This window comes from Oculina patagonica, chromosome 4 (genome assembly GCF_052425735.1).
Source record: "Oculina patagonica isolate OP01 chromosome 4, crgOcupat, whole genome shotgun sequence".
Classification (NCBI taxonomy): domain Eukaryota; kingdom Metazoa; phylum Cnidaria; class Anthozoa; order Scleractinia; family Oculinidae; genus Oculina; species Oculina patagonica.
Window position 1 is genome coordinate 5,789,457 of NC_135761.1, and position 24,490 is coordinate 5,813,946.

General features: G+C 37.4%; 2 protein-coding genes across 2 annotated transcripts in view; one reads left to right on the forward strand and one right to left on the reverse strand.

Moving 5' to 3' along the window:
• Nucleotides 1–19,061, reverse strand: part of LOC144651176 (uncharacterized) — a 57,039-nt gene extending 37,978 nt beyond the window's left edge. Inside the window, 7 exon segments of the mRNA XM_078511067.1 lie at nt 4,634–4,847; nt 5,689–5,789; nt 6,308–6,388; nt 6,809–6,949; nt 7,792–8,166; nt 15,883–15,919; nt 18,560–19,061. Coding sequence (XP_078367193.1) covers nt 4,634–4,847; nt 5,689–5,789; nt 6,308–6,388; nt 6,809–6,949; nt 7,792–8,166; nt 15,883–15,919; nt 18,560–18,874 — 1,264 coding nt within the window. The 5' untranslated portion in view covers nt 18,875–19,061.
• Nucleotides 19,062–19,748: 687 nt separating this feature from the next.
• LOC144649222 (uncharacterized) lies at nt 19,749–24,490 on the forward strand. Its single transcript, XM_078508679.1, has one exon. The coding sequence runs from the start codon at nt 20,027–20,029 to the stop codon at nt 21,698–21,700; it is 1,674 nt and encodes a 557-aa protein (XP_078364805.1). The 5' UTR covers nt 19,749–20,026; the 3' UTR covers nt 21,701–24,490.

Below are 24,490 nucleotides of genomic sequence, written 5' to 3' on the forward strand. Positions count from 1 at the left end.
CAGTCAGTATTAAATGCCTCAGAGAAATCTTATAATTGCCTATCTTACTATGATATCACTTCCTTTCAGGAATTTATCTAAAGTTAAATCTTCGAATACAATGCGTGAAAGGAAAGCCCTCATTTTCGACATTGCATGGCAAAGTTTGTTCACTAATTGGACATACGGAAAAGATATTTACTTCAGATAATTTTCTATTTATGTAAAAGGTCATTGAATGATATTGATACTCAATGACCATCATATCAATAACAATCTCCCCATGTAAAATTTCAAGTATAGCATTTATTTACTCATTCATTTTCAATGCGTTCAACAGATTATTCTAAACATATGACCACTGGCAGAAATAGATGCAAAACGTGAAACTGCAAGGCTGAACGAACTGCGTAGAAAACTTAATGCGGCAGAGACATGATAGAGACCAATCCGAGAGTCAAAAATGCGTAACTGTAGACAGCTTAAATTTGCCCAGGGCAAATTTAAGTGTTAGAGAGGCACAATTGTAGATCTAGAGTTAACATGTGTTTTTTCTTGTTTAAAAAGGGCGGGAGCTAACTTTTTTCTGACAGAGTTCTCTCAACAAAAAGGGGGTATACGTCCTCTACAGTTTTTTTCCCTAGAGTTGTAATTGGTGAAGGGCAAGATGAAACGATACCGTTATTGTATCGTGCAAAAATCATTTTATTATCAGTCGTCGAAGGTGACATTAATTTAAGAAAATAAGAGTAATCATTTTAATTTTAACTGAAAATATTTTGCCCCAAGGGGATTAGCTGCATATGTAGCGATGACGAAATATTTTTGATGGTTATCTTGTGCAGTAAAATGTATTTTTCTGTATGGCAGGCCGCAAACGGTCCGTGATATTAGCAATATAACAAGGCAATAAAAAGTAGAAAAAAATAACCCCATGAATGTGCACCGTCGTATACAAGCCACCTACCGAATTTATGAAACGACCCATTACATAAGTTGAGTGAGATCGATTTCTAGCCTAGACAGTCCACGTTTTTCTCTATTTCATTACGAGATGATTTTTTTTTTTTATATTTTTTTCATGCAAAGAAAATCCTCATTATACGTGAAGTAATCACTGGTCGACCCCTGGTCCGTTTGTCCTGATTTCGAACATAACGGATTAGTGTACGCCTGGTAAAACGGTTGTGGCGCTTGCGGCGGCACTATGGCCCGGTACTATTAACCGATGGACACATGTGAAAACATATATTTTACCTATGTTTTGTTAGTTTGCGTTATCGTGAAAAATTAACTACAAAACATTAATTTAGCTTTAAAGAAAACCGTTCAAAACTAAATAAAGACGGTGTACCACTTTACCGACTTTCGTTGAGTTGGAGAAAACCTTATCATAAAGTATCCACAATAAAAATTCCATAAGTTATCTACACGGGCATCGGGCAAGTGTTTTTCGATTACAATCTCTTACAAACAAATGTTGCTAATAAAATTTTAAAATGGACAGTTTAGAAGGTATAAATTATATAAATTAGATGTCATTATGGTTCTTCTTGTGCATTTGCTTTAGCAAATCCCTGCTGATCAAACATGATGGATTTTGGCTCAGTAAAGACAGTAAAGTAAGATACCAGACGCTATCAGATTGCACTAAGAGCTAGTAAGATACAAACAGTATTAGCTCTTCTTATTCACTGCTTACGTTTGATAGATGGCAATGGAACACCGTTGTAGTATTCGTTACTTGGTTATTTCTTCCAAAATTGCGAATGAGAGTATAATTGAATAATTATTAAAAGGTCAAAAAGAGAAAGGGTAAAAGCAGGGAAGATTATTATATATTTTTTAATTGCTCGATTACTATCTCCGTTCTTCTTTTGTTGTTTTTGTTGTTGTTGTTTTGCTCATTCTTGACTCGTTCCAATGGAATAGCCTTTTGACTCCGTTGAGTTAACTCAAATGCATCTTTGCGAAATTATTTTTCAGAAATATAACCAAAACTGTTTTAACGGCTGTCGTATATCTTCTGAAACACGAACTGAATGAAGCCTTTCTTTAATACATGGCTGTACAAGCATGCTTTATTTAGAAACCGATTTTATTAAGTTTGCAGATACAACGTTTTGATATTCAGTTCGAATTCTACCTGAATTCCACCAATGGCAAACCAAAACAGTATTTTCAATATGCCGTCAGTTTATGCAAAGAAAGACTGATAACGACCTCACTTCAAAAAGTTCTGGAGTACTTGACCTTGAATGTTTTCTTCTTATGAAATAACTGACAAATTCTTATTCTCCCAGTGGTAGCTGGAAAACAAACTAACCACCTTTTTTAGAACACTGCATATTTATACTATACAAAAATATTTCATCAAGAAATTTTAAAAATCTAATTCTTGCCATAATTGATTTTTGTCTCAACTACCAAAAATTTTTCACCTACACTTATCGAACAAATGGTAAGAATTCGATCCATTTTCACATGTATAACATACCGTACCACCGGGACGTCCTTACCAAATAGAATTTTGATGTGAGATCTTTTATTCTTATTACGTAATATAAGAGTGAGTAAAATGTAATTTTCACCTTTTATTACAATGCAAATCAATACAATGCAGGGCCGCAGCTACAATCTTGGACAAAACTGTTGAAACAGCAAATTTCCACTGATTTAGCTAACAGAGTTCAGTTTTGCAGCCCCCTCCCCCAATTTCAATCTTGTTAATGCTGTAGTGTTTTCAAAACAAAGCCTGTCGAATTGCAAACCTCAAGAAACAACATTGATTAGGGGAAAGGGGGATAAAATATTTTAACTTGCTTTCAGGTCAGGGCATTAGTGACAAATGCGTGAAATGCGTTTGTTTCAACTAGTTTTGTCCAAGATTGTAGCAACAGTCGAAACGAGGCACTTAGCTAAAAAAAACTATCTACTGATTTGTTTCGTTTCGTTTTGGTTTTGGTTTTTTTCATTTTTTTAGGTTCCTAGAGTCTATCCATAAAAAATACTTTTAATATGAAAGAAGTGTTGTGTTTTGTTTTTGTCTATAATTTTGTTTACTTGTTTGTTTGTTTTTGATTTTTCCTCGGTGAGAATTTTCGTCTGGCAACGGCGCTGTGAATGTCTGCTAGACTTCAAATGAAGAAATTTATCAACTAAAAAATATTGTCTTGATTTATCTATAAATTCTCGGAACTAAAATTCAAAGAAATGTCTGTTAATTAGTAATGAGAATTAAAATTTTAGGCTTGTGAATAAGACTTAAGGTAATGGAGAAATCACTTACAGCGATATTACCCAATGATGTCAAAAGGGCAAAAATAGTCGCAGCCACAAAGGAGAGCTCACTTAATGGTCAGACATTTTAGATTTACATCATGCTGAGAAATGGAGCTGTTTTCTTCTTGAGCCCGGCTCGATGCCAAATCACGATTACACAATTCGTCAAAATCAAACATCACAGAAGCTACCAGACCAATCTTTGCTTGATTTCAATAGTCTTAACTCAGTCCTCGCCAATTGTACCGAATTTTCCGCGTCATAGCTCAATTTCTCGATCTACATTCTATAAAATCTGTTGAAGTGAACACATCGTAATAATCTGAAATAATACTTACTTAGCATGGGATCCGAACTCCAAACATATCCACCAGCAAAGCCAAGATAGCGTAACGTCAATACAACGAGAAGAAAGACATTGTCCTGCATGTTTTTATCGTCGAAACCCGCAGCCCTCGACTCTTAGCGCGCGTACGTGTATAGCAAAACAAATTTTGAAAACACCTTCCTATTATTGTCTGGGGGGTCGATGACATGCTTTGTCGCTAACGGGGTGTAAATAGTATATTTGTTGAATCTTTTGACACATTCTTTTGGCCCTTCAAGCATACGCGCTAATTTGCCGATGTAACCTGAGGCATTATCTTGTCAGCATGTTCATTCGAATGGTGCAGAGAGCATTAAATTCTTGATGTGCTTCCGTCTATATCTGCGTCTAGCACGAACAAATACTAATACCACGCAACTTAATCCTCCATTTCTTAGCTTTCTTAGCTTTAATCTCTCGCTGACATTTAAAATGCGGTTCAAACCCGGTGGTAGTGTAAAATCTGAATAGCGAAACCAATATTACTCTGCAATGTATCCCGGGGGACATTTAAGGATTCCCTACTGTGAAGGGGCTTTCTGGGCGAGTCGGAAACTTGCTACAATAGCTTGCCTCATTCCTAACTGAACACGTCAATGTTATTTTTATCTTATCTACTCCTACGTTAAAAAGTACGGAGGAGCGAAAGCACAAACGCATTATTGATTTTAAGTATCTTTGTTTTGCGCATGACAGAGAACAAAGCGAAGGCACGGGGTCGAGATCGAAACATTCTCGTCCCCGGAGCCTGCGATCCTTTTGGTCAGCCGAGAATAGAACGAAAGAAAATGGCACAGTCCTCAACACAGGAGTGCCTCAACACGATTAGCGCACTTTTCCACCGAGCATGCGCCCTCACTTTAACACAATATTCCACCCGGATTTGTGATTCTGGCTCGCAAATACCAGCTATGTGCTAGCATCCCACTTTCGAAATAAGCTACCGTAGCATGGGCCATTCATTCATGGATAAAATTCTCATTTCCTTGTAAATCATATACTCACGGGCAACTTGCTCCAAGCCTTCTTCGCCATTTTGTATGCCGCGTCCACCACTTGTACGTAATGGACTGTCCGCAATGTAATCTTTATTATCAGTGATTGAAAAGACCTGGATAACACCACCCCCTCCTCCTCCCCCACAGTAATGAGAGTGGTTCGAACTATAACCACTGTTCCCTCCAGCTGCAGATAGGTGTTTGTTGCTTTTTATGATAACCTAAAAACACAAAGAGCTAACTATCAAACTTTAATCTGTTTCCTCTTTTTAGCACATCCCTCCGTTGAGCCCCTCCCCTCCAACTAAATTCCCCCTTGGCCTTTTACAGCTTTTAGACCAACTCTACCCCAGTTTTAATGCGAATTATGAGTTTGAGCATAGAATAAACCCACCTATCCCAATTTATCTTTCTCTAGTTAACCCCCCTCCCCTTCACTTGATAAGAGCTAAAATTAACAAGCCTTACCGGGGGGGGGAGTCTTCCTAGATTAAATACACAAAACGGATTATTCAGATTTTGAAAGGTATAGTAAACGTAAACAAGACGCATAAGAAACCTCATAGTAATCGCACTGCCGTCCTTTTCATTTTTGTGGGGTAAAATAACAATGTTCCATCGTAGTTTATGTTTTGTACTAAATGATATTTTTACACCCGATACCTTTGGGATACCAAATGTATGAAATTAAAAAAAGCGTGTTTGGAGGGTGCTATAATAATGTCATATGGATCGGTTAAGATTCTGTGGGGTCACACGGAGTCTGTCTCCTTGGTCATTCTTTCTTGTTGCACATGACGAAATGAGTCTGAAATGACCAAGCCGCACATCCACAACTTAATTACTAACATACTGCTTATCTAGGTGGCCTCCTCTACAAGCCTGGTAGTTTCTTGGAGGTCTCCTCGCCCTTCCTTACTGTTAAATTTGTATTAATATTAATTTTGAAGTGGCTAATAAATGATGATGATGATGATGATGAGGTGATAATGATGACGACGATGATGATGATGATGATGATGATGATGATGATGATGATGATGATGATGAAGGATATCTCACCTTATCTGCTTGTAGTCTTATCAATCCACCAGAGCTACCTCCTGCACAGTGCTCATCACTTGTGTTACCACTTGAGTATCCATCTGCCTTGATTGGAGCGTCTGTAGGAGAAGAAGACTTTTTAGAGCAGAAATGTCACCTTACACTACAATGTCAGTGCCAATTTTAAGTTCATTATATATGTGAGCTTTACACTTTTAAAAGCAACCTTACTGAAGTTTTTACGTTGCGTTTATGTAAATATGTCATCTGTGGGTTCCGGTTTATGTTTAGCGAACAAAGGATTTGTCTTCCAGTTATGTGCGCACGCCGGCTCTTTTGGCTCAAGCTATTTTCTCAATTATTAATTTGTGGCGTGATCTTTTACGTCATTCCTTTGTTTATGTGCTCTTGTAGCACGCAAGTTGAGCAAGACATCTTTGCTTTGATGGTTGAACCAATCACTGGTCGGTGAAAAATCAAGTATTAAACTAAAAGATTATTTTGCAGACCGAAAAATATGTAGACTTTAATGTATCAACTCCTTCGACATTTTCTTTACTTTTGTTTATTCCTGTAAGCTTACAAGATAATAAATACGTTATTAAAATTTAAAATTAACTAATATAGTAGCTCCTACCAACTGTCAGTGATCCGTTTTCTGCAATTAACTCAATGGCTCCACCGCCAGAGCCAGACTTGCTACTGAACAAAATTGTTCCTGTACGTAGAAAAGAAATAATTGTCAATGTCTTTGTTTCTATTTTCCTTTTTTCTCTCTGTAGAGTGAAACATAACGACTTTAAAGGAAGGAGTTCCCCATGCAGTAGCGGATCTACGGGAGGAGCCCGAGAGCTCTAAGGCCAGAAAATGTTTTAGCCTCCCCGCCGGCCAAAATCTTTCCCCTAGTTGGAGCAAAAAAGGAGCCAACTTAACTTCACTCCTCGCCCCCATCCCCCCATCCCCTCCCCCGCTCTCCATTCCTCATTTTGAGCATTTTGTGTCCGTTGCTGACTTCCACTATGAAACCAAAAGTGAGACTTATTTGCACCCGGCCGTCTGAATTTGCGTTTAGGTAACATATTTAATTGGTGTGAACTAGATTGTTACTATAGTAAGTGTTAACCTTAACATATCCCACCTGTACTGCCACCAAGTAAGTAAGATGTGTCGTAGTAAGACCATCCGTAGAATCTGCTGGTGTTCCTATCTTGATAAAAACCACCGCCTCTTCCACCATGTCCCCCTCCATGATAACTGAATGCGCCACCAGGCCCCGCACCTATGGAGAAACCGACATAACTTAGAAACTAACTTCGTGCCTTTACGCTGGGCGTGGACAATTTTAGTACTAAAATTAAATGGCCTTCTGAAGCCGCCCAACGCCGCAAGATGAGTTTTGCGGGCCTTTAGATCGCATTTGGCTGGTCGGTTTCACTTATCACTCGAAAAAAAAAAGAGCCTTCATTGGTTCCTCTTGGGGGCAAAAAAGACTTTTAGCCTTGCCCCATTCAAGTACCTTTTAAAAGTATCTTCATATTTTCGTACAAGCATCCCCCTCGGGAGTTTGAGGAGCAAAGGGTAGTCAGTCTTTATTGCTGTCTAAATATCTTGAGGAGCTAATTATCAACTTGAAGTTGACAGGGTAAGTCTACCCCGAAGAAAATTTTGAAAAGCTGATTTTTGAAGCGTTAGCCGTTCCACTATGCTCCCACAAAAGGCTTTCGATCAATTCACAAAACTTTTTAAAATTCGTCACGAGTGGTTAATTTATCTTTTTTAAAAAACTCATAAATAATTCATAAAGAAAATACAAAAGAAATTAATGTTTAATGAGTGTCTTTATATCTGATAAAGACACGGCTAAACTTTACGTCCAATTTTCTACGCCAAAATAACCCGAAATCAAAATATTAGTGCAAAAATGAGTTGATCTACATCAGAAGATTTTTAAGCCGTTCAATAAATTCGCAGTTCGTGTTTTATCAAGTCTAAAACACTCGGCTGCGCCTCGTGTTATAAACTTGATAAAACACTGCTGCTCATTAATTAAACATTACTTAACTTCAAGTCGAAAATTTAGTTAGTGTTTCACCTGCCCGTTTTAATAAACTGTTTACTTACCCAGTGTACAACAAGATTTGTTAACCCGTACAAATCCTCCTAGCAAAAACAGCGGTTTATCGCCTGAGTTCAAATTGACTTCTCGTCCACTCACATCAAGCTTGGTGCCGATTGTAAAATTGCCTTGCACGGTCACAGAGAGGGCATGTGTACCACGAATTGATATGTTGTTTATGGACAAAAAGATGGAATTGGCATCGTTTGAGGTGAGGTTAAATGCAGCCACTGAGTAAGTCCACGTGCCATTATTAGGGCCGTGAAAAGTTCTGTTTTCTATTTTTCCAGTGTGTGGCGATAGTCCCGGACGAGTGTCCTCAGTAATCGTTGCTGCTGTTGTGTCGATTGTGTAACTAAAGCCCTCGCCGCCCACAGGACCTGATGATGATGCGTTAAAATGTAACAAAATTAGATTGATTTCACTTTAAACAAAGAGAAATGTGAGTCTAAGCAAATTACTTTTGGACAACTCACGAATTTTAACTACTTTTTTAAAAACAAAGCTCGGAAGAAAACAGCTTGCTGTTACATGTAAGGAAAAGAATATGTAAGTAGAAATCCTAGTTTTCCTTCATTTCTTGTAGGGAAATTCGGTCAGACATTTAAGAGCAAGTTTGTAGAAGAATCGAACAAAAATTGTTTTTTGCGGCAATTCTTAAAATACAGGGATTTCGCTCATCTTCTGCATGAAGGTAGTCCTTATTAAAACTAAAAACGTTATGTTGTTTTTTTCTTCAAATATTTTTATTTTTCTGAGAAAAACGAAATTTTCGATTTGACATCTAGACTCGTCTAGACTCGATTTGGGTTGAAAATTGACCATTTTCAATCGATTCGTATGTCAAAACCATCACGCGCAGAAAAAAATAAATACAACCGGTCTATTGCATGACTCTTCCTTGTCCAAATAAGCATAGTTTCAAGAGTTTTGGTTTAATCTAATTATTTTACGGTAAACAAAACCAGACTATTCTCACGCGAAATGAAAGTCGGTCGGTCAAAAGAATCGTCATTTTCACTATGTGCCTTATCTCAGAATTCCTTGAGATAAATATATTTCAACTGTAGAAGGATGATACTTTTAAAATATTTAAAGTTTTGTCTGGGTAAATGATTATGCACTTGTCAAAAAATTATTCAAAATCGTACAAAAACGACACAAATCACGCAAGCTTTCGAATGCGTGACCAAAAGTATTACCACCGTATTTGTTCTTTAAATCAATTTAGTCGCAACACTAGCAATACCAAGGCATAAATCATAATAAATATGTTCACCTTTGCTTGATTATGATATCCTGTCCCATGCAATACGTTTTTTCCTGTCATTTCTTCAATGGCTGCCCGTTCAGTTCGCAATTTGAAGCAACCACCGATACGAGTTTAACCAAATATGTATCGTCATGATTAACAAGCCTTTTTTGTGTTACTTGATTAAACCATATTTCAGGTTATAGCCGGCAAAGCGTTTTCGATAAGCCACTTTGCAGTGCCTGTTGGCCCCGTTATTATTCCAAGTGAAGTATAAATTTGCATACTTTCGAGACAAGCGTGACAGTTTTTTATACTTAGGGGGTGGGTCGAGGAAGGGTCTTAAATTTTTAGATGAATCAAATGTTTGAAAACGTCTGGGGATGAATTGTCAAAAACTAATACCGTATTTTACATGGGGATGTAAAAGAATTTCACAACATCAAACCTGACCCCACGGGAACAAGGATACCAGTTTTTTGGAATATGACATTTGATATTTCTCTTCCTACATCTCTATCTCCTTTAGAAGTCTTCCCTTTACTGTGATAAGCAATCTCGTGAGGAACTTTGCATGTACTGGAACTTTTTCGCCATCCAGTTCCAAGCTCGGATCGATGAAAGGGACAGATAGTAAAATCGCGTCGATCATACGAGCAAGGACTGCCAACTATCGTTTTAAAAGAACAAGAAACTTCTATGAGACACCAAGTGCAGCGAGAACATGTGGAGTTTCCAACAGTTCACCAGACAACTGAAGGAAAAAGCACTTTACGGGGACTGTGTTGTGCCGGTTGCTCCACAAATGGTTCGTGAGAAAAAAGAAATCATTCAAACATTTATAATCGAGTTTAGTAAATTAAATTAGTCTCGTCTCCTAAAAGTAAACAACGTGAATTCTCGCACACACAAGGTCAATTATTTTACTTTGTTGTTTTGGAGAATAACGAAGTACATAACTGAATTATATGGTTTTTATAGAAGGAGCAACCAGCAATTAGTAGATTATAGACTACCACCAAACCGGAAACGAGAAGCAAACGACTTTTAGAAAGTCTAACTTTAATAGATTACAACACTTTTTCCTGACAGTAGCCTGCGTTGCAGACGAACAAAACCCCGGTATAGTGCTATACTATACCGGGGTTTTGTTCGTCTGCAACGCAGGCTATCCTGACAGCGGCTTTTTGTCAATACTTTTACGGTTTTTCTCTCTTTGATTTTGAGCGTAAGCAGAACTTATAAGTAAAGTAAATCACGTAGCAAATACGAGTTTGTGACAATTCATCCCCAAACGTTTTCAAACCATTGATTCATCTAAAAATTTAAGACCCTTCCACACCCCACCCCCTAAGTATAAAAAACTGTCACGCTTGTCTCGAAAGTATGCAAATTTATACTTCACTTGGAATAATAACGGGGCCAACAGGCACTGCAAAGTGGCTTATCGAAAACGCTTTGCCGGCTATAACCTGAAATACGGCTTAATCAAGTAACACAAAAAGGGCTTGTTAATCATGACGATACATATTTGGTTAAACTCGTATCGGTGGTTGCTTCAAATTCACCAGTCGCAGACGGATTCGACAAGCGGCATGCGAACTGAACGGGAAGCCATTGAAGAAATGACAGGAAAAAACGTATTGCATGGGACAGGATATCATAATCAAGCAAAGGTGAACATATTTATTATGATTTATGCCTTGGTATTGCTAGTGTTGCGACTAAATTGATTTAAAGAACAAATACTTTTAGTAATACTTTTAGTCACGCATTCGAAAGCTTGCGTGATTTGTGTCGTTTTTGTACGATTTTGAATAATTTTTTGACAAGTGCTTAATCATTTACCCAGACAAAACTTTAAATATTTTGAAAGTATCATCCTTCTACAGTTGAAATATATTTATCTCAAGGAATTCTGAGATAAGGCACATAGTGAAAATGACGATTCTTTTGACCGACCGACTTTCATTTCGCGTGAGAATAGTCTGGTTTTGTTTACCGTAAAATAATTAGATTAAACCAAAACTCTTGAAACTATGCTTATTTGGACAAGGAAGAGTCATGCAATAGACCGGTTGTATTTATTTTTTTCTGTGCGTGATGGTTTTGACATACGAATCGATTGAAAATGGTCAATTTTCAACCCAATTTGTACCCTCTCAATCGAGTCTAGACGAGTCTAGATGTCAAATCAAAAAATTTCGTTTTTCTCAGAAAAATAAAAATATTTGAAGAAAAAAACAACATAACGTTTTTAGTTTTAATAAGGACTACCTTCATGCAAAGGATAAGCGAACAATTTTTCATAGCATTACCGGACGTTGTCGGATTCTTCTACAAATCTCCTCTTAAGAAAGAGTCCTATAAAACGTATTTAAAAAAAGGACGATTATAATGAAACCTGGTCTCATGGTCCGTGTTGTCCCATTTACTGCGACAAGGTAAGAATAGCATTGTTAAGTGTTATTAAAGGAATTATATAAACTTTAAAATTTCATGTACAAATTCGAGTAGTGTCAGTACGGAAAGTCGGATTGTTTAATTGAAAAGGTCAATTTCCTTCCACATATGCTTTTTTCTACATAAGTCTGATTTTTGGACCAAAAGCAATCTAAAACGAGCATAATTTTGCTTTGGAAGCGATATTGGGTATTTTTGCTTAATATATTGTTCTGTTGTATGGCCAAATCCAAGCAAATATCAACGACGATCATCAAAAACCGGCAAAGTCTGTTAGTTAAAAGTAAATGTGAAAGCTGAAAAGAACTCCAGTTTTGTGCTGTATGTTTCAGACAAGAAAATGAAAACTCTCATTTTCGATTTTCCGTGCAGGTGGCCATTATATAAAGTCGACTTCCTGTGCCAGCGAATAATGTGAACTTCTCGTGTACATGGATGTTCTGTCAAGGTTATGTCACCGGTAACAATATATTATTACTAAATAAAACACTACGCAAGCGCTTAATATTGTCATCGTCATCATTATTATCATTAATTTATTATCTTGTAAAGACTACAGAAACTTCTTAAAACGATATTGTGACAAAGAAAGTTCCAAAGGTTGACAGAAGAAAAGCCACAAAAAGTAAGCTTGCATAAATTGGATTTCGTGGATATCAAATTGGAAAACTGCAGAAATAAAGCTTAAATCATTTGAGAGCAAACAAAAACAATCTGATTATTAATATTGATGAACATTTGAACATTAATTTAAGTGTTAATTTACCAAAGCCCTGTTGCCTAAGGTCGTTTGTTTCAAAAGACACCAGAATGATTGACGTGCAATGCAGAATGATTGACGTATTAAATCAATTACCAATGGCTGACAACTGGATTGAAAAAAAAAAAATGGGGGAAAGAAGCGAGAGGCACGTCCTTGATATTATAAATTAAAGCTTGCTTGAATCAGTACGAATGAATGCTATCAGTTTTTACTTATTCATTACTTAAACTAAATTAAAGAATAAAACTTAGCGATAAGAGTTTTGCACGACCTTTCGATGTCGCCATGTCAATTTTTTTCCAGGCTTTTGTGCATGTCACAAATTAGTTTTGCGTCAACCTAAAAACAAAATTTGTTCAACATATATATTTCTATTGTTATTTGTCATGTTTTTATTAGGAAAAAGTGATGATAATTTTCTATCCTAATTATAAGATATCGTGCAATGTATGATTTCAATTATGATACTGTTTTAGGTAAATTAGCTCATGGTTGTCAAGGAAAATCGAAAATGAGAGTTTTCATTTTCTTGTCTGAAACATACAGCACAAAACTGGAGTTCTTTTCAGCTGATCCTGGTTGTGAAAACCACTCTTTTGGTTTTAGAAATCACAATTTAAATTTTGGGCGGTCGGTGTTTTGCATTTTTCCGCAAATAAGAAGGTGTAGTAAGCCACTGTTATTCAACATATAATTAATGATAAATGACTTGATTTACGAGGAATATATAATATAGTAGCTCTTCCGGCTTCCATGTATTTACAGTTAAAGATTAAATGTCCGTGCATGGGGTTGTGCAAACTTGCAAGATGAAATGGTATTGCAAAAGATGAAAAGTCGGTAATTAAAACCATTTTAATTTATGTGTGCGAGAGCGTGTGTTTATTTTCATTAAGGGTTTTTTTTCACAAACTGAAATAGAGACCTTTGTAGAAATTATCTGACAACTGTTTTAAGGGCTGTCTTTAGGACCTCCCTTAAGAGCTTTTTACGGCTTTAAAAAGCCATTTCCCCCCAAGAGTTCATGCTTGTCTTCTTTTAACGTCGTAGCTTCTAGAAGTCCCCAGTCATATATTGCCTAAATTTAATATCATTTTCCATTTTGGTTTTGTTTGCTCAAAGGCGTCCATCTCATAACACTGAACTAACAAATCCCTGCCTTAAAACAAATGTGATCTACAAATGACTAGAATTTGAAGACCCTGAATCGTAGCGCGCACTGAACATGTACAAAAAATAAAGATTTAAGATTTTTGTGTTTGAAATTTCTGTCATGTTTGTCCGCCAGCAAAACTAAAGCTAAGCCAACTTTGAATAATTTTCATTTTCCCGTTTGTTTTAGCGTCAGCTTTCTTTGTGGTGGTGGTAATTAGATCATACCCCTATTTCCCAACCATGACACAAGTTTTTGTCCAAATATACGCACAAATACAATGTCCACAGAAGATGAAAAAATAATTACTAATAATACATACACAAATTTGTTCAAAACAACCGGATGTTCATTCAATAAATGTATGGTTCGCTTTATTCCGTACCGTCAAGCATTTATCTACCTAAAAAAGTTTCGTGAGTCGATCGTAGTTTGGCTTAGTCTGTTAAACATCAAAGTAACTAAAACAATAGAGGGTGATCTAACAGAAAAACTGTTTGGTCTCCGCATTCAGCACATTTAAGAGGCTTGCGACTGAGTCCAATATCCCATTACCCACAGACGTGGTTTGAGAAAACTTTTCCCGTTTTCGGCGGTCAAATTTGTAAGATAAGCGCCTAATGTGAGGAGTAACCCTCTTGAATTGGACCAAAGATTTAGATATGATATCGAAAACCGTCAAATTAGTTTCAACGCCGAGAGGGCCGAACAATAAATGTTGCGGACTATTACAAGTAGCAGCTAGAAGATTGCTCATAGACATAGCAGCTGAATTGAAAAATCAAAAGTTCCGTGAATTCGGGCTGATATCTTATCTAATCCTATTTAACCCTCCTATTCAAATCTTTATTAAAAACTGTGTATTCAGAATTTTACAAAGCAGTATTTGCCGATACAGCGTTTGCCAGCAGTACGCTATAAACCCCTGCAAAGCGTTTAATTTTCGTTTTAGCTTTCGTTTACACGAGTCTGTGAGGTTGCCTTTATTAAAATAGATTGTTAATCAATGTGTTCTTACGAGCAAAAAGATGAAATTTAGTTATAGATACCCATTAGGGAAAACATACTGAAAAGAAAATGAAAAGATCATAATTAATCAATCTGAAAGCGAAGATTTTTTTTTCGCAGATCTTCCTCATTTGCATTTGAAAGCAAATAAAATATTCTCAGTTTTCCGTTCGCGATCCGAGTTCAAACAATATCCCTGCGCCCGCCTGTCTTAGTGAAAGAACAGTAATTTTAATATAGCGGGATGAAAATGCTAATACTAAAATGTTAAAGCTAATGCAAGAAGTATTTTCTTTTCGAAAATTTTAATTTCGTTTGTGTGTTTTTTTATGCGAGGCCTGTTTGTTGCGCCCGGGCAATACTAGCTTGACAAAGACGCAGTAGCTGTCATGAATTTTCTTAATACCCGAAACTAGCTGCCTAATTTTAAGTCGCTTTTTATCCCCAGGAAACATGGTTGCACGATTTCATTAACCTTTGAAGCCAAAAAGAGGGGTGTTTTATTTTTATGAATAAAAATGAACACCCGCTGTAGGGAATAGACACATTTTAATAGAGCAAGGTGCTTGAATACAATTTTCTCGCAGGCGATTTTTGACGTTTATCTTTTAAACACTGAACTGCTTAAAATTTCTGCCAGTTTGTCGTATTTTAAGCTAAAATAATTATTTTACCACGAAAGATTTCGCGTGACAATCCCCTAAACCACAACATGAACGAAAAATATACGAGTTAAACATCAAAATATTCTATGCAACGCAGCATTTGAATTCCAAATTTTCTCAATTCACCTGGCGATTGAATGAATTGCCTTTCACTTTTTGACACCACAGTAAAAATTCAAACCTTTATTTAAACGAAAAAGTATTGTGTCGAGTTTGTATCCAAAAGAAAAAAATCGGCGTAGTAATGAAAGACGTTTGTTTGAATCATTTTATGGCGAGATTTGATCAGTTATACCTACATATAAATGAGCGATATTCGGTTATGCAAAACTCGACGACAAGCTAGTTACAACTTGATATATGATGTCTATCGGGCGATTTCTAACCAGTGAACGTGTTCGGCATAAATTGAAACACAACTTCTTTTTCAGCCTAAAAACGGCAAAAAGGCAAAGATAGCAAGCTATATACCGCAATAAAAAAGAGATGTGTGTGTATCTCATTCACATTTCAGTTCATTTCAGCTAAAAGTTGCTGTGTTCTAAGTAAAACCCCCCGCTGACCAATAATCTAAAATATTTTAGCCATCTTGCTACATAGGATACCAGAAAAGCGCAATAAAATAAAAGTTCAAAGCAAGAAGCGAGCAAAAACCGAAAAAGCAGGTTTTCATCTCCGACAAAGCGCTGCCGGCTTCAGACCGAAATTTTAATTAAGTCGATGCTTGCTTTCGGTGAAAGTGTTTTTGTTTGCCCTTAAAAAAGACTCAATTCCACAGAATAATAACCTTACCCGATTGCAACTGCAACAGGAGCAGGACTGTATTAACCTGTAGAGAAAAGGAAAAAAAACAACAGCGTTCAAAGAGGCTGGAAAAAAATCATCGTAAAGTGAAATGGCGAATGTTAGTATAATGACCGGACTAAAGTTACCTTAAAGATGAACGATTGACCAAATGACCTAGTTCTTTTTCTTTTGTCCATGATAGCGCGGTCCACACAAGAAGCCCTATCGAGCTGTCGCGAGCGTTTTTTTTTTTCTACGTTAAAACGACCGTTTTCTTCGAAGTGCGCACTTTACCAAGGCAACTTGCGTTGCCAGTTTTGGCGTAAATAAGGCAAAATGAGTCTCGCTCAATGGGACAAACAAATCGTGTGCAGCTGCATGTGAAGAGGAAAGTAAAACAATCCAGCGAATATTTTTTAATTATTCATTAATCTCAGTAATCGGAAGATGACTGTCAGTGGATGACATTTAGCCTCTTCTGTGACGAAACTTCTACGCAAACTCGGCCTTTTCAAAGTCAACATCAGTTAATGCCAGGCCGAACCGATTTACTGTCGCACTGAAAAAGACCTCATCAAATTAATGACTTGGGCAAAATTCCCATTGATATAAAAATAAGAGGTGAGAAAACGATTTTTTTTAACGATAACTTAATGCAAAGAAAAAGCTTAAAAATAAGGTAAAACTTTTGGGCCCACAATAAAAATTATTTCGGCGAAAAACATGTCGCGTGCCACTTTCCTTTGCAATACGAACTGTTCTTTGACTTTTTGGACCCCAGTCATAACGTTGTCAGTAATTCTAATCGCAAACAGTCAAAGAAAATCCTTGCCATTATGAATAATTTACAAACTTGGTGTGAAAAATAAACGTCACTTTAGATCAGTTGACTTTTCTATTTGAAGCCTGCGCCTTGATTTTTAGCTAGTAGTGGATAATTGTATATTTTTGTTTACTGGTAATAATTTTAACATGTTTCCAAAGCATTAGATGCGCCAGAAATTTTCCTGTTCTCCCGACTCTCATTGCAAAAGTGTAAATACGATAACTGCAGTGACAGTTGTATCTGCCAATCGAAATTACCACAGCTGACGTTCAAAATTTACTGACTGACAGCAGCAAACTAAACAACATTTTCACATTTAAACTTCGAATGACACACGGGCTAGATAAGTAAATAGAACGACGTTCTAAAGCGCTGAAAACTAAACAGATTTGACGTGCAAGACAACTGGGTAAAGAATATAACATAATACAAGCACTATGCAAGTTTTTATCTTGATAAACACGGTGAAAGAAAATTCATGACATTTCAGCACCTACGGTAAATATATTTAATTAAGAGATTTAAAAACGTAATTTGTACACAGTGAATGCTGTAGCTGAAATTTATTCAATAAGTGACTGCTTGCTATCATATTGTATCGACGTATCCGGCTTATTCTTTATCTTTGTGCACGAGTGTAACGTATACATAACATCTTAAGGGGGGTCTTTCTTAACTACCAATTTGATGATAAGGAAGATTTCTGACCGTCTTTTTGTTGTTGGAAACCAAACCTCCTACGGATAAGGGTTTTGAACAATTTTGTTCCACTGAAGAGTCCTTCAAGAGTATCAAATCACGGTAATAATTGACAAGTCACGTGACCGGAATAGAAAAAACCTAAAACTGAAAGGGCATATAGAACTGAAAATTAAAATTAGTACTAACAGAATAAGAACGTCCACACGCTTAATGCTTAATTCGTTTTATTAATTTTATGGCGTAATATAAACAACTGTATTGTCAGAACTTCTTAAGGGGCGACCTATTCATCGTTAAGCATTACCAAACGCTCCAAAATGGTTTGCTACCAAAACGGGACATCTTTAGCAATTCCTTAGCAACTGCTCTAGATCTGTAGTTATGTCGGAAATCGTGTGTTTTTATAATCAAAGCCTTTTAACGCGTCTATGATTGTTTAGTTGACCGGAAACGGACACGCATCGAATCTGTCATCGTTAGTATCTGTAATCTGAAATCTGTAGCCAATCGAAGAAAGCTTGTACGATTAGTTGATCTTTTGTTCTAGAAACAGTGAGAGTGTTGTAATCGAACTCGGGACCTTGTGTGAGAAATATATATCTGTTTTAAAAACTTCTATTCGTGAGCGAGTGATCTTTAGCGGGACTTTATCGGGAAAACCCATTGTGTTGCAAGGCAATTATCTTATTCCCAACAGTTAAGAAGGATCCCCCTTAATTAAATCTGCAAATGACATTCCGTGTCCAAATTCCTTTTCTTTCTCGTATTTTTCTTTGATCGTTGAACAGGAAAGAGAACCGCGAGAGAACTGGACGCCAGCGAAAAACGGGAGGCCCGAGGGAGTTTCACGTTCTTTTGCGTTGAAAAATAGAGGCCAAAAAGCCGTGACGTCAAAAGAAAGCGCTCTATGTTCCGAAAGAGCGACGTTCCTAAAAATCCCGTAAGTAAAAACCCTCGAAGAGTAACAAACCTTCAAAACTATTTACCTCAATAGCCTGAAGGGAGGACTCTCCGACTATTTGGGGTGGGTGTGCGGTGGGCTTCATTTTATTCAGACCAAAATATACGATTTTCCCTACCCAGTTTCAGACCTGATCCATAAATCGATACCCCTTTTCAGACCAGAATCAAAGTTTTTTTCAACCGGAGACGCACCTTACGGCCCATGCATCGGAGTATAATCATTCCGCCAAGGATATAGAAAAAGGATGCCTTTTGTCTGTTGGTAGGTATATCTGAGCGGAGTGACTTACGATATCCAAGTCTCCTCTGTGAAAATAGGGCCATTGATTCTTTGCCATTACATGCACTGTTTCTTGCAACACTGACTGCTTCTGTCCAGGTGGCAAAACCTATCTTCTGTCTTTCTTCCTCCACAGTTCTATTCCATGTCTCTTGAGGTCGCCCTCTGCTCCTCTTTCCCTCAGGTGCCCAGGTTTGAGCAATGCGCAGATTCTGTTGGTGATCCATGCGCAATACATTCCCTATCCAACGCCATCTTCGCCTCCTTACTGTTTACTGATGGTGCAAGTCCTAGCCCGTCTCCTAACCTTTTCATCGACACCGAAACGGTTTTCGGTTCAGTGCTGTTTTTGGTTGCAGTTGGAGTCGGCCTTGTTGTAGGCTTGTCAGTTGTTCAGTGCCATATTTAGCTGAATTTCTTATTCCTAGGGACCGTTCATTTTTTATGGGGTAGGGGGGGGGGGGCTGGTGGGATTTGATAGATAGTCACTGTTATATATAATGACCCCCCTTCTTCATCGAAAATTTTTGCCTGGCCCCCCTCGAAATCAATTTTTTTTTCGATGACCCCCCCCCCCCAAAAAAAAAAACAAATTAAAATATATCGAGCCTTGTGAATAAAGAATTTATCAGTGTACAAAAAACACATCCCAAATAGCTGGCATTGCCTCAACTGTTTATTGTGGATGTCGTCTGTTAGTATGGGTTGTCTGCACTTGTAACCAATAAGCTGTTGGGTTTAGTTAATGGCATTTGGTACATAACAAAGTAGGGGGTTCAGGGGCATGCTCCCCCGGGAAAAATTGAATTTTGAGAACCTCAGGAATGTTATTTTGGGCATTCTGGCAATTTTTTTTTACTCTTACAGAAGCCTCTTTACAACACTTAAAAGTACAATTATATTTAGTGACCCCCCCTTACAGGCCATATTTTTTTGGCTGGCCCCCCCTTTAAAGCCAAATTTTTTCGGATGGCCCCCCCCCCTCAAATCCCACCAGCCCCCCCCCCCTATCTCATAAAAAATGAACCGTCCCCTAAAAAGCGAAGTCCTACTGTTAAAAAGTAAAAAAAAAAACAACACTTAAACCGCAATGGATACCAAGCAAATCAATCTACAAAATAACCAAAAGCGAAAAAAATTCAAAGTCATGCCAAGGGCAATCAACTACCAGGCGTTCCACTAGTACCCAGATCTTCCTCGGTCGCAATTTTACTTATCACTTCCGCACATCTGGGCACACAGCAGCACGTTTGTTTCAGCTGTTTTTGTCGGAGTGGTTGAAACGTGACTGCCCAAGGCATAACCAAGAATCGCCTTGTGACCACTTATTTATATTTCTACTGGCTGTCCATCGTTTACGTTCAAGAAGCTATCGTAAAATGGCCACGGCTTCGCCAACGACAACTGTGACAGCTAACCTCACCAGAGTTTTGAACGAAGAGCTGTCCTGTCCTGTCTGTCTTGAAGAACTGAAAGAACCGAAATGTCTTCCAACTTGTGCTCATAACGTGTGCAAAGCATGCCTTGAGAACATGGCTCGTTCAGATCCTGAAATCATCCGTTGTCCAACGTGTAGGCGGGTTTCTCAGGTACCCCCCGGCGGTGTAAGCTCTCTGCCAACGAACAATGTGTTGATTAAATTTCTTGAGATCACCCCTGGAAGGCAAGAGCGATTGGACATTCAGAAATCACTCGAGAAAAGTAAGCCTGTAGTTCAAGATATGGAAAAAAGGCTTGCTATTTTAGATCACGCATTGGAAAACTTGCAGGCCGATTGGAAGAAAGCCAAAGACGATATTCATTTGACTGCAAACATTGTTGTAGAATTGATCAGAAATCAAGAGAGTAAATTGTGCGAGGATGTGGAAGACTTTTACAGTAAGAAGCAAAAATCGCTTCAGAATCAAAGACAGAACATGGGTAGTTTGATGGCAAATTCTGCCGCCTGTCTTGAAACAGCTGAAGGGGTTTTGGTTAAAGGAGACGTTCAAGAGTTGACAGAGATGTCAAAGGTTCTCACCGAGCAACTCCGAGAAATAAGTCTTATGAACTTTGAAGATGCTGATGAGCTGAAAGACAGGTGTGGTGAACAGCTTGAGTTTTTTCCTAACCATGATTTACAAATCAACCTGGAGAAACATTGTATTGGGGAAGTAAGAAGAAAAATAAGCGAGAGAAAACTCCCCAGTTTGAATACCCCCAGGGGTAGTTCTGATGTTGACTCGATTGGGAGAGTAATCAAGAAAATTGGACACAAAGGCACAAGGAAGGGCAATTTCAAGAACCCAGGGGGTGTCGCTTCAAACGCACAAGGAGAAATCGCTGTTGCGGATTATTTCAACAATAGAGTTGAAGTCTTCGATGAAGCTGGAAAGTTTTTATTTAAATTTGGCAAGAAAGGCAGCGATGAAGGGCAATTTCTGGGTCCAACTGGAATAACATATACCAGAACTAACAAAATTATTGTCATGGACAGCAGGAATTTTAGAGTGCAAATATTTGACAAAACCGGCCAATTCCTCATGAACTTTGGCAAGAGAGGTTCAAATCAGGGCGAATTTGGTTGGTCCGAAGGTGTTTCAGTGGATGAAAATGACAACATTATTGTCACAGATACTGAAAACAATCGTGTCCAGATCTTTTTGCTTGATGGAACATTTGTGCGCCAATTTGGAGGGCGTGGCCCAGAGGGTTTTGACACACCATTGGGCACTGTTTACCATAAGGAGGAATTCTACACTTCAGACAAAGGAAACAATTGCATAAAAGTGTTTGACGGCAATGGCGTGTACGTTCGACAGTTTGGAAGAGTGGGAGCTGGAACAGGTGACTTCAGATGCCCAAGAGGAATTGCAGTGGACAGATTAAATGATTGCATTTTGGTATGCGACAGTGAAAATAACTGTGTCCATGTTTTTAATTTGGATGGTACATATGTCGTAAATTTTGCAACAAAGAAGACCCCAGTTGGGATTGATCTGCTTAAAGGCAAAAAAGTAGTTGTGTCATCATATTATGGCCATTGTGTCCAGATTCTGTCATACAGAAGCTAAATGAGAGACCAACAAATTGCAGGCTTTACTGGGCACTGTTTACACGGACACGGTTTCATTTGTAACCGCATCGCTTTCGATGTGGTTACGCCTTTTGTTTACACGGCACCGATTGAGACCACTACTGAAACCGGGTCGTTTTGAAAACGCTGTCAAAAGTGGAGCATTTTCAAAAAACGATACGGTTTCGTTGGACGTGTAAACAGTCAAAAAACGACGAAACCGCATCGATTTGAAAACGGCACTGTATTTTGGCACAAATTGGCTGGCTGACGAGGGTAAACATGGTGAAACGCGCATAGAGAGCAGCGCTTGCTTATACAATCGCATTTGAAGACAGTTGGAAAATGGTTAAATAGGTTCCGTGTAACCTTGTCGTTTTCGATGCGGTTTCGAGGTCATGAAACCGTGTTGATTGATAACCGTGTCCGTGTAAACGTAGCCTGAAATGGCCATATCCTACCCTGTAAGCATAACCCCCTTAACTCTGGTGCAAAGATTGGAGGCTGTAAAAATCATGTACAGTAATTTACAATGGCATGAAATGTATTGATGATGTCAATCTAGACTCCAGATATTGATCTAACACCTTTTTGTCAAATCCAAACAATACTTTGGCAATTTTTATTTTAACCACTGTTAGCATGATTTGTTTCTCCTTTCTAGAGAAGATACCAGGAGTTAATGTACTAATATCATAGGTGACAAATTAGTCCTTAATTTTGGCGCGAAATTTTAGCGTTAATTTATAATTTCACATGTGAAATTATAAAATTGCCATGGCAACATTGTTAGCGGCAAGATGGCGTCCATAATAAAAGATGTTTTAAAGCTTAAACTTTGTACATTTTCGATTGAATTTCATCTTAGCCAGCTAGCCTTGGCCATGTAATAAAACTTTTGATGATATTTTATATTTCAAAACGTCGAAACGACTTCTAGATTTAAGCCAATTACATAAATGGCATCGAGCGGATTTTTGAGCGTTTTACACGGGCACCGTTTTCAGTTCATTCAAGACGAAACTACAGTCATAATATGAGAAATAAATGACAGTTGATTCATCTTTGAAACTTTTTGTCAACAGCAAAAAGGAATCTCTTAAAGGTTTTCTTCAAAGAATAAAAAACTTGCGAACTTGAGCAAAATGTATGCTTTCAACTTTTCAAAGCTTAGAGTTTGTGATGCAATAAACCAGTCAAAAACCTACGATTGCAAGCGTAATTTGTCACCTATGATATTAAAATGTAATCAAATGGTATACTCGTGAAATTAGGAAATAATTTCACTTGCATTTTGTCAAAATGCTAATAATTTCCATCGCCTAAAGGCTCGGGAAATTATAAGCATTTTGACAAAACGCGAGTGAAATTATTGTAATTTCACTCGTCACCATTTGATTACTAATACATATCCAATGACATATTTTCCATAGATCTTGCTATAAAATTAATTGCATGACCCCAAAATATTGACTCACAGGTGCAGGTTAGGATAAGTTCAGTCAAGGTCATAGACAGGATATACAGTTTATAACAGAACAGCGTCTAGAAAATACCTGATTTCCACAGCCTTCTTTATAAGCACTTAAGACTTTGAGTTTAGGACAGAGGTTTAGTTTACCGAGCTGTCATATTCATAAAAATGTAACTTTGAAAAAGGAGTGATAGCTTGGGACAAGAGTGACTGTACAAATGCTTACGGGATTCAGTATTGCTGGATGAAATGCTGTAAAATGCAGCCGGACAGGAGTGACTCTTCCTTATTCCTCTTAGCTTTCTACTATTGGCCTAGGCTATCACTCTTTTTTTAAAGTGAGCCTTTTAATTCATAGGTCACTGTTGTGTTATTTTCCATCATTTCTGTACAGCATCCAGACACCTTTTAATTGTTTTTTTCCCATAAAAAATGACATTTCAATTGTTAATGTTTTTGGCAGTTGCTCTGCTGGCAGCAATGTACTGTTAGCATTTAATTAGTTTGTTTTAATTGTCAAGATTACGGTAGTATTGTTAGTTTTGGCTTCTTTATTGTTTTAAACCTTTTCACTACCAAAGCAACTTCTTAGGCATTAATTCATTAGGGGGCAATGTGCATTGTTTAGCTACTGTCAGCAACAACAGGAATTTCTATTTTATGAAAAAAAAAACTATTACAGTGTTAACAAATAATATGTGTTTACTTTTAATTGATTTATTGGTTTTGCATTAAAAAAGTGGTGATTGGTTTGAAAGACTTGCATCTCTTTCTCAACCAATCAGAAGTAAAACCAACACCAATCATGATTTGCACACATTTTGATACAAGTTTTCCCCAACGGCATTAAGCCCTAAAGAACTAAAATGGGGGAGGTGACATCACAAAGGGCGGGGAGGGGTATTCATTCCTCTGAAGGAAAACTCTTGAATTTTGTTTCATAATTTTTTATTTAGTTGTGTTCTAAGTTGCTTGTAGTTTTGGATATTTATATGGTAAATCAAATATCATTTGCTGAAAGTCATGATCAAACTTTTTAATCCATGGTAAAGTATTTAGATCACTAAGAAAATAATATTTAAGGGAAATAAATTGCGTTCAGCTTGTTGCTATTTAAACAAATTCCTCTAAGTTGTACTACAAGATATGTATAGTGAACAGTTGGGAGAATTTGTATGTTGATATTGGATAAAAAGGTTATAGTTTTTTAAACAATAGATACAATAAATGAAGATGCAGGTATTTTGGTTTCCAGACAGTGTATTTTAATCACTGTGATATTTTTATAATTTAAGACCCAGAAAGCATAAAAAG

What these genes read in the sequence shown, in the direction of transcription:
- LOC144649222 (XM_078508679.1), top strand. Translation starts at nt 20,027, where the DNA reads ATGGCCACGGCTTCGCCAACGACAACTGTGACAGCTAACCTCACCAGA.